The following is a 10,701-nucleotide window of genomic DNA, read 5'->3' on the forward strand; positions in this document are numbered from 1 at the left end:
AAATACCCTATTTGAAAAAATCTTTATAACTTAAATAACTTTATTTTTAGCTGAGTAACTGCACAACCACGATTAAAAATATCTATAGATATTAAAATATCTTTAATAAATTGTGTGTACAACTATTACCATACAGAGAGTGTTCTAAAACAAATTGCCTGATATAAAGCGTGTACAAAACGCATTTAACCTACCTTTTGATTGCATTTTATTGCTGACTTACCTGCCCAGTTCGTTAAAAGCTTATTTTGGTGGATATAGAACATAATAATTTGAAATTTCCAATTTTACGTTTTTACCAATTATTTTTAGGTAGATTATGTTAATATTTTAGGATTTATGGATTTTTCGCTAAGATTCTCGGAACTTCATACCTGTTCTCCGAAGTATTGTATGCCGTAAGTCGTTAAATGCTGTAATCGATGTAATAAACATTAATTTGTTGACCGCAATATCAGATTAATAGCTTTCTTAAGTGTTTAAATGATAATTCGATTTAAGTCGAATTGGTGAACATCAACATCAACTTTACTAGCTAGATACTTTACAAATTTTGATATTTACCACAAGTCAGTACAATGTACAACCATTATACCATGTAAGCCAAAAGGACATACATTTTTCCAACTTTAAATTGAGGGTCACATTAAAACGATAAAATACAATTATATAATACGTATTACATTGCAATTTACTAATTCCATAGGTGTTTAGAAGAAATTAAGATATTATAAACTCGAAACATGATCAATATCATTGATTTCGTCTAGAACCAAAAATAAAACACAATACCTCAAATTCTAAAATACTTGACCATAATGTTATATAATATCTTGAGAAATATGCGGTGAACTATATTATGTACTGCCATACTAAAAAATTAGTAGGAGTAGTAGGACCAAGGGATGAAAACACCTAATAAATTATCCAAATTGTAGACTGAGAACATAAATCTCACGTTTAAATAACATAATGCAATTACCATGGGTTAATATCCTTATTTTAATAATTCGCAGTTTTAAATTTGTTGATATATTCAGGGAATATGGATATGTGACAATGGCTTAACATACTATCAATCTAGGAAACCATATTTTTATTTCAAATACTAGTAGTTAACTATAATGACATGTTTTTTAAAGTTATATAACTCTTAAAACTATTAAAAATATAATATTAATTGATATTACTCAATCATTTTAACAAATACAAGTTGTACTATTATTTTATTAATATTCATTCACAAAAATTATAATACGGCCAGTCCTTTGAGTGCTAAAAACTAAACGTCTGATTGTACAAATATTTTGTTTAAAATTATATAACATTTATCGCACTATGTTTCGTATTAAAATATTTATGTATAATTTTGTTTCATTTTTAACTCATGCTCTAAAAATTAACATCATCCTCTAAAGTACTGGATGGACTAGTGTGTTACATGAAAATGTTATTTACATCATTAGTGTTCCAAATATGTATTAGACATTAGTATATCATAGCATATTATATATATATAAAAAAAAACTTATATAAATACAAAAATGACTTGGGATTTATATTGGGTAATTATATTACTTTTTATCTACAAGAGACAATTATAAAAAGGAAAAAAATGTTAAGTAAAATATAATATTATGACACAAACAATTTAAAATATTATCCCAGTGCTATTATGTACACAATTATTATTATTATTATTATTAATATTAATTTATTGCCAAAAAACAAATGATGTGTGAGAACCAAAGTAAAATAAAATATAAATAAAACAATGCTCAAGAAAATACTAGTGCTTGGATTTGGGACTTGATGTTGGAGAGCTATTTGGGCTATTTGATTCTGCAGCTGAAGGTTTAGAACATTGTACTTGTAATTCTTTCCAAGTACGGCCTTCTCCTAGGAAACAGACTATTACAACTGTCATGTTGTCACACCCAAGACCTCCCATTTGACCATTGGGCGCTAGACACCTTGTCATTAAATCTTCACATATATCCTCGGGCTCCATACCATTGCTAACACGGAAACGTACAAACTCTACAACTTCCTACAAGAAAAAAAATGAACATAGTTTATTTTATATTACAAAAATATTAAAAATGATAATACAGAATATTTAACTAAATAATTTATGACTCCTATAAATATTATAATACATTATATATTAACAAAATAATATAAATACTAAGTATATTTTTATTTAAATTGTTCATAAATTAAGTGAACAAATATCTGAATTAGATTTGAATCATAACAAGATAAAAAAAAGTAAGTAAGTAGCTACCGCTACCGATTGTTTAAGAAAAAACAAGCTCGGAATATACTCTTTTTTATTTCTATTAAATATTCTACAATCTAGTTAATTTTGTTCATTAAAATTAAATATTGTAAAATATTTTGTAGTTATAATCTTTGTACATTTTTATTTTTATTTATGCCTATATATATATATATATATATCCCCGATTTTGAAAATTCAAGTATTTTAATGAATACTTATTGTGTACCTACTTGTATGAAAAAAAAAAATTAAAAAATACATATATTGTTATATCAATACATTCATTGCTCCATACAAAAAGGGAAATATATTATTTTATAATATTATGTGTATTATACACACCTCATTATTAAAGTTTACTTAAAATATGTCTTACTTCATTAGTCATTACATCCCAAATGCCATCACACGCTAAGACAATGAATTCTAAATCCTTTGTAACTGATTTTACTTCGATATCAGGCCAGGCTAAAAATTAAATTACCTTCAATTTATAATGTATTTAAAACATAAATTTATTTCACAGCATATTTTAAATTATATCAATGATGAATCTACTAATTTAATCGGTAAATATTATTGACTAACAACAAAAAATTACGTTTAATTAATTTGAAGTATATAATATTGTTCAACATGTTAGATTAGGTTTTTAATAAATCTAATTTATGTGATGATAACTTTTTAGGGTTTTAAATTAAATTTTTTTAATAATAACCCATACCTTACATTTTGTATTCTGCAACATTTTAGGCAAATGTCGATTAATAAACATTTAATATTAAAACATTAATCTACATTTAAGAAAGAAGAATTTGGCGATAGTGTCACCTTGCAAAATACTAGGTACTATAATTTTATATTATTAATTATTAATTCAATAATAATTAATTTATATTTTTACAAAAAATATTCTGATTTTGAATATAAAAAATTAAAAAGTAAAACAATCATTGATAAAAATAAAAATTAGACTTCATAAACAATATTGTAAATTATTAACTCAATTTCATTTTGAAATTCTCAAATAATTATGCTGATATCCCACAACTTTGGAACATTGTTATACAACTATGCAAGCTCATACATAAAATTAAATTAACTTTATAACTAAGTTCTGAGTTTAAATGTTTACAACTATATTTACACATATAGAGGAAAATGAGCTTAATATTTAGTGTCAATCAAAACTACATAATTATTAGCATACTAATAATAATGGGAACTCGATAATGATATGCATCAGTAAATAAGTTATTTTTAAGAAGCTCTGTAAATATTTTAACTTTTTAATTTAACGATATTGATAATATCAATAAAATAAATAATTAAATAACTATTTATTCTATACATGTTATCAAGGTTTAACAGAATTATATTTAATAACATAGTAAACAACTCACCAATAACAATTTGTTCATCTAATTTTTTTTGGTCATTTTTCTTGAATATATAATCACCTAGAGCTCTGGATAGAGCCAAGTTACCATTCACCCTGTTAAACATGACCCAACCACCAGCTGCTTCAATCCTTTTTGTTTCTAACTCGTTATTAGGTTTGTGGTCATATGATAATGGTTCAACTACACCACTTACTGATGCAATAGCTCTCGAATCTCCTACATTTGCCTAAGTATTAAGAAAAATGTAAATTATAAAATATCAAATAAATTAATCAACTCAATATTTTTCCTTACACAATACATTTTTTTATCTTTAACTAAAACAACTACAGCAGTTGATCCAGCAAGCTCATCTTTTAACATTTCATCTTCAGCCATAGCAGTGTCCATGTCCATAAAACCCTAAAAAAAAAAAAAATCAAGATACAATAAATGATATTTTGAAACATTTAATAGCACAGTATTACTAATTGTAAGGCATCACTAATTCTATTTTCTTCATATTCTGGCCTCTTAGTAATAAATTTATGTAAATTCTTGCCAGCATATTGTGCTATTCTTGCTCCTAAAATAAAATAGTGATAAGAATAGAACAATTAAATTTTAAAAAGACACAATTTTTATATCTTAGTATTTGTAGAGATAAAATTATGCCCTAAAAAACGTTGTTGATTTGGAAGAAACTTATTTTTGAAAGACAATAATTAAGATAGTTTTAAGCTGTTTAATTATTAACAATTTCAATAAAAATAAAAAATAGCATCATAAAAATCTAAAAATTTGTGATTAAATTGCAATTGATATTATGTATTTTATGCAATACAGTAGAATCTCGGTAATCCAACCGTTCGATTAACCGGTATGTCTAGTAATCCAGCTATATTTATCTAGTCAATAATCATAAAATTATTATCATAAACAAAAAAATAAAAACAAATTGATAATTTTTTTAAGCGTGTCCCATCTTAAAGATTAATTAAACACAATATGTATGTATTATTTAAACGTAATAATAAAATACAAAAAAGTTATTCATTTTTTATTATCCGTAAAAATGTAAAATTCAGTAAGTAAAAATGTGTTTTTATGTAAACCACCCATTTAATCTGATAGTAGCATGGTCTGATATCTATCAGATTACCGAGATTCAACTGTATATCATGTTCCTATAGCTACAAATTTAATAGTATAATTCATAATAAAATAATTTCAAAATTTAATTAAAAATGAGTAAATATATCTATAGTACCTAAAATTTAAATCACACAAATCAAGTAAGTATAAATAGCATAATAATAAATTGTAAAACTAATACAAAATTAAATAAATAATAGTACAGATTCAATAATGAAAAACATATAATAAGAAACTAAGAAAGAACTATTACAGGATTGTAGAAAAAGATTTAAAACAATACTATGTAAAAAAAAAAGAATCAATCATTGAAAAAAATTACTTAAACACTGTCATAGAATAGAATAGAATTTCCATAGAATCACTTATGGGATTTAGTAGAGGGGTAATAAACAAATAATATAACTGCATAGTAGAATAATTGGTTTGAAAAATTATGTGGACATAGGCATCTAATTAATTTTGGATTAAATAAATAGAAGAATCAGTAGAAAAAAGCTAAAACAAACTTGTATCTTAGAAAAATGTTTTATAAAATGTAAATATATACTTATATATAAGATACAATCATACAAAATTGGTATGTATTAGATTATTTTAATATCTAAAATTCATAGAAGAAAAATTCTTTGGTAAAATGTTTTTCATCTTATAAGCTATTGACTGTATTTATAGGTATTTCTTTAAAATATGAATATTTCTAATTTTTATAAGCTATATTCTATTGATATTTTATTATTTTTATAGTGAATTATTAAGTACTATGATCATATACTATACCTATATATAAACTAGGTATTGACTTATTATTCCTAGATTCATTATAATGTGCATCAATGTTTTTTTAATAAAAACCGGTGCAAGTGTTTTTTTTATAACATATGACTGTTAAATTTGTAATTTCTATTCTCTTAAAATAATTATTACCGCCATGACCATCATAAACTCCAAAAAATGCAGCACTCGGATCATCTGGAAGTGCCAGTATATGAGTGTGGGAATCTTCCATGTTGATTCTCCATCCTTGCATAGAGCTGGAACCAACTTTTAAATATTGATTCTGGCAACTTTCCGTATGTTTAGTAGTCACCGGTTCTGATAATGTCTGACCCATAGTAGTTTTCGGATGAACTGTAAAATAATTTCAACGTGTATGAGCTTGGATAGTATCATCGCTTTGGAATCAGATAGACGACGACCGACATTGTCACTCAAGCTATATATTTAAATGATAGTGGCTGATGACGGTCGTCGAACAGTGGAACAACCGTTTTGGCGATTCATTTATTTTCGACTTCTCCACTACTTCACTCAAGGGATCAGCAGTTAGAAGAAATCTGTTTGTGAACATTACTACAACCAGTCTAAAAATTACCTACTTACATTTTTTTTTAAATTACGATTCAACAAAAACGACAAACTGTGAGTCTAATCTTCCATCTCATGGCGCATATCATCGAGATTGGATATAATTTTATGACGGTCGTTCGACTTAATTTCCTATCTGACTATGATAAAACCTGCGATGGACCGCGGACAGAGACGATGACGATGATTATGTGATGGATAGACGGTAGACGTGAAAACGATAATATCGTGTGCACTAACGACGGTAATGTGCTACAATATCGGATATTGCTTCAGCGAAATTACAATGTACTCGAATAGTCGAATGAGTCGAATGTAGTTTTTTGCTTTTTATTTTTATTTTTATTTTATTTTATTTACTCGTTCAGTCATTCAGATAAAACAATACAAGAAAATATACGGATGGAAGTTGGGAACGCGGTTACGCGGTATATGGTAATGCCGCAAATAGCGCAGATTAACATGAGATAAACAAAATGCGACTTCACCAAGTTGAAAGTTCACTCTTTCACCCTCCCCCTCGATCGGTACAGAGCAAACTCGTCAGTGTTCGGATCGATCGATGATCGACACGGAACCGAACGCAAAATATCAAAACAATAATATATCACACGATTCACGTTGTAAAACGAGGAATAATTATATTATTGTGGTTTGATACTGACGGGGGGGAGCACCACGCACCGTACGTTTTGATAACAATAATCGTTGTCAATCATTACACTCTATCAGATATCCTTTCGAGTTTCGACCGCCACCGCCTTGTTGAGGTTAGGAAACGGTTTCGTTTCGCGACCAAAACACAACACATCGCACCACCGCCGACGTCGTCTACGGTCCACTGTCCGACTGTTCGTCGTCCGAGTGTCCGAGAAATATTCGCGTCAACGACCACTCAAGTATTAAATAAATTCGTTGAAGTTCTACACACAATGGCAGGTCCTCCGACGTTTATCGAGCTGACGCGCGAAGAACAGGTAAGCAATACAAACAACTGTTATTATCGGATCCGACTAAACGGTATCGAAAGAAATTTGAAAACGAATAGAACTACTTGCACCACAGGTCAGTTTTTCTGTAGTCACTAGTCACGTTTGGAATTCTCAGATTCAAATATTGCTCTGCCTACTTTGCGATCGTAGTCAATCAGGCTCGTATCAATTGTCTTTAAAAGCATTAGGTTTGGTGTATAAAATACACGACCGGACAGATAAGATACTGCGTACAACAGTCACAAATTATTGGAAATTATAATTGTTTCAATACAATTTCACAAGCCATTTTCACTATGACAATACTGGGTATATTACTTTCAGTGTTTGATTTCTTATAAGATAGACATCTTCTTATACTTCTTATCGCCATTTGTACGTAATACCAGCACTTCTTCATTCGTTGCCAGACATTCCCAAAAAAACATGATTTATTCAAACAAATTTTGTTACATTTAAAATGTTTTTAAATTTTATCAATGGTTGATCTTAGCAACAATCAATCCCTAATTTCAATAAGTAATCTTGATGTAGTTATTATTAAGCCAGTTCCATGATTTAAAAAAACTAAAAGTAACAACTATTTCAGTGATTTACAATTTTGTAAGTTACCAGATAAATACATGCCTACGTATATAATATAATAATCTAAATTGATAACTACTTAATTAAACTATTTAAAAAAATACTTTTTTTGATTAGGTATTAATTATAATAATAGTTGTTAGCTTTATACTTTTAAAAGCAAACCCATTTTATAAGAGGTTCCTCTCTTACCTTGGCTCTCTAACACCCTGATCCAAAGTAATTATCAAATTTTGTAGAGATCTGCTAAACTAATTTGATTTTTCATCTTTTAGAATCAATTTAAATCAAAGTATGGACAATTATTACATAATATGCTATTTTGTTTACAGGCTTTAGAATTAAGGTCATATCTACGCAGCATTGGCGCTACTTTACAAGAGAAGGGATCGGATAATATTGAAGAAGATATGAAAGAAATCATATCTAAATGTGATGCTTGTTTAAAGACAGACTTGTCAGACGCTGATATTGAAAGCTTTTTATGTTCTATTGTATCAGTGATTATTGGAATTGGTACTTTAGAAGCGGAGAGCAATCTTGTTACTGCATTCAGTCAGAAACTTTCTAAGCATGAAGAAGAACGTTTTAGCAACACAATACTTAAGACGTAAGGAAGATTAAATAATAAATTTAATTTTTTTTTTTTTTAATTTGTAATTTTTTTATTTCTATTCCAGTTTATGGCTATTGCACGGTACAGTTGACCCAAAACTACCAGCTCGTTTTCAGTTATATTCTGACATAATAGATGTAGCAAAACGAAACAAGCAGCTTTTATTGGTGTATGGAGGAATAGATAGTTTAAACAAATCACTTCTTTCAATCAGTCATTCCAAAAAACAAAAGCAGTCTCTCCTAAGACAATTGCACAGTGCACTGATTGAAAATGGACACAGGTTAGATTTCTTTGTTGGTTATTTATATAAATATTTTTTATTAATTTTAGAATAACATTAATATTATATATCTACTTTTTTTTTTTAGCGAATTGGCTGCAGAAGTTATGATTGAACTTCTCCGCAATTACACCGCTGATGATGGTAAACAGGCTAAAGATGATGCGAAGAGGTGTATTATCTCTGCTATTGCTGACCCTAAGACATTCTTGTTCGAACCATTGTTGAGTTTGGCTCCTGTTATATCTCTACAAAACTCACCTTTACACGAGCTCTTGGTTATATTTGTCTCTGGAAATCTTACCAACTATTTAGATTTCTACAAAGGTCACAAGGATTTAATCAAGTCTTTAGGTACTACATTATAATATATAATTTTATCTTACATCAGAAAAGATTAAATGTTTGGTACATTTTTTTTTATTCAATATTAAAAAAATTAATTTAACTTAATCCAATGTAACAAGCAACCTTGGAGGCCGGATAATGTTCTGAGGCGTGGCTTTACGCATTAGAAATAATGAATAATTTTTAAATGCTTTAAATTAATTAAATATGTGTATTTTAATTACCCATATATAAATTATCATGGTTCAATTTGAAAAAAAAAAGGGGTGGTCAAGTGAGTAATACTGTACTGTACGATAGGTATTGGGTAGACTTAAGATATAGAGTAGGTCACTATAATGGATTTATTAAATTAAAATGCAATGATTAATATCATTATACACAAAAATGATTCTTAAAGAAGATGATTTCAGATATATCTAGCGTAGGATATATATTTTCCACTGGGTGGTGAAAAAGTGGTTATGTTTTAATGACTTGAATACCCCAAAATTAATTCATCTACATGAAATTTTCTTTATCTACAGAAAATGCCAATTTAAACAACTGGTATATGTTTCAAGTTTCTACAACTAGTAATTTTAACTATAACAAAAATCTAAAATTATTTTATAGTAAAGCCTTAGTTTACATGTGAATTTTTGATTTTGTAAAAATTTAAGCTAAGATAAATTTTTCTTAATTTTCCAGCGCTCAGCTGCTTTTATAATTATTCTAAGCCAAATTTATGAAAAATCTTGTATTAAATTTTCAATTTTTTGCTACTTATACAAATTTTTTTTCTCTATTTTATCTACATAACAAAAAAACTAATAGAGATTAAGAAAATTTTTAATTATTTTTCAATTCTATATCATAGATATATAGAAAAAATTGGGGACTAATTAACCTTGTATCAAATTATAACAGTGACATATTGTTTGCATACCCTTTTTTTTTTTTTTTAGGAGTAATAATTGATGATAACATAATATAATAATAATATACCGAGTAATCCATTGTTTGGATTTCATTTTTTTGTACATGAAAGTTAAATATATATTTATTATTTAGTTTTTTTTTTTTCAAATTGAAAAAGGTTTGTTCATCACAAACATACATCTCTAGGGATTTAGAGTTAATGATTCAACATTTAACGTTCAATATTTAATATGACGTGTCATATATTTCTCAGCATTAGATCATCAAGCAAATATACACAAGATGAAACTATTGACAGTCATGAGTTTGGCTGAGGACTCCAGCATCATAACATTTGAAACAATACAACAACAAGTGCAAATAAGTGCTGAACAAGTAGAACCATTTTTACTCGAACGTAAGATGACCTAAATTAATTTTCATTATAATTTAATATTTTAAGTGATTTAAATTTTTTATTATTTTATTGTAGTTTTTGGCACAAAATTTGTACGTGGCCGCATGGACCAAGCAGCAAAAAAAGTGAACATTTCAAGCACAATGTACAGAACATTCAGTAAACAACGCTGGCAAATGTTGAGAAACTCGTTCTTCAGTTGGCGATCATGTCTTAGTGTTATCGAAGAAGGAATGAAAACAGTTGTGTCAAATACTCAAACATCAATTTAAAAACATTTATGTGTAAGCCATGTCAATTAAATCGACATATTTATTTAAACATTTTTTGGAATAAAGAAAGTTTACTTAGTAAAAACCATTGAAAATAT

At 27.6% G+C, this 10,701-nt stretch overlaps 2 protein-coding genes across 3 annotated transcripts; one reads left to right on the top strand and one right to left on the bottom strand.

Annotated features, from left to right (window-relative positions):
• Window positions 1-1,079: 1,079 nt before the first annotated feature.
• LOC114133039 (probable protein phosphatase 2C T23F11.1) lies at window positions 1,080-7,592 on the bottom strand. Of its 2 annotated transcripts, none has more exons than XM_050201606.1 (7): window positions 7,500-7,592; window positions 5,749-5,952; window positions 4,155-4,252; window positions 3,982-4,089; window positions 3,688-3,913; window positions 2,661-2,752; window positions 1,080-2,050 (listed from the first exon to the last, which is right to left on the bottom strand). In XM_050201606.1, the coding sequence occupies exons 1-7, from the start codon at window positions 7,579-7,581 to the stop codon at window positions 1,790-1,792; spliced, it is 1,071 nt and encodes a 356-aa protein (XP_050057563.1). In that variant the 5' UTR covers window positions 7,582-7,592; the 3' UTR covers window positions 1,080-1,789. The 2 variants fall into 2 exon arrangements, with proteins under 2 accessions (XP_050057563.1, XP_027854468.1); XM_027998667.2 differs by lacking the exon at window positions 7,500-7,592 and adding an exon at window positions 6,205-6,563.
• LOC114133038 (eukaryotic translation initiation factor 3 subunit M) lies at window positions 6,717-10,688 on the top strand. The gene is made up of 6 exons (XM_027998666.2): window positions 6,717-7,166; window positions 8,099-8,376; window positions 8,447-8,665; window positions 8,754-9,019; window positions 10,188-10,331; window positions 10,407-10,688. Exons 1-6 carry the CDS (start codon window positions 7,122-7,124, stop codon window positions 10,601-10,603), a joined length of 1,149 nt encoding a protein of 382 aa, XP_027854467.2. The 5' UTR covers window positions 6,717-7,121; the 3' UTR covers window positions 10,604-10,688.
• The last annotated feature ends 13 nt before the right edge of the window (window positions 10,689-10,701 follow it).

The sequence above is a fragment of the Aphis gossypii genome, chromosome 2 (genome assembly GCF_020184175.1).
Source record: "Aphis gossypii isolate Hap1 chromosome 2, ASM2018417v2, whole genome shotgun sequence".
Classification (NCBI taxonomy): domain Eukaryota; kingdom Metazoa; phylum Arthropoda; class Insecta; order Hemiptera; family Aphididae; genus Aphis; species Aphis gossypii.

What these genes read in the sequence shown, in the direction of transcription:
- LOC114133038 (XM_027998666.2), top strand. Translation starts at nt 7,122, where the DNA reads ATGGCAGGTCCTCCGACGTTTATCGAGCTGACGCGCGAAGAACAG. An exon ending in CTGATTGAAAATGGACACAG is followed by an intron (nt 8,666 to 8,753) that starts GTTAGATTTCTT and finishes TTTTTTTTTTAG; the next exon opens with CGAATTGGCTGCAGAAGTTA. An exon ending in AGAACCATTTTTACTCGAAC is followed by an intron (nt 10,332 to 10,406) that starts GTAAGATGACCT and finishes ATTTTATTGTAG; the next exon opens with TTTTTGGCACAAAATTTGTA.
- LOC114133039 (XM_050201606.1), bottom strand. Translation starts at nt 7,581, where the DNA reads ATGAAGAAGTGCTGGTATTACGTACAAATGGCGATAAGAAGTATAAGA. An exon ending in AAGATAAAAAAATGTATTGT is followed by an intron (nt 3,914 to 3,981) that starts GTAAGGAAAAAT and finishes CTTAATACTTAG; the next exon opens with GCAAATGTAGGAGATTCGAG. An exon ending in AGATGAACAAATTGTTATTG is followed by an intron (nt 2,753 to 3,687) that starts GTGAGTTGTTTA and finishes TTTAATTTTTAG; the next exon opens with CCTGGCCTGATATCGAAGTA.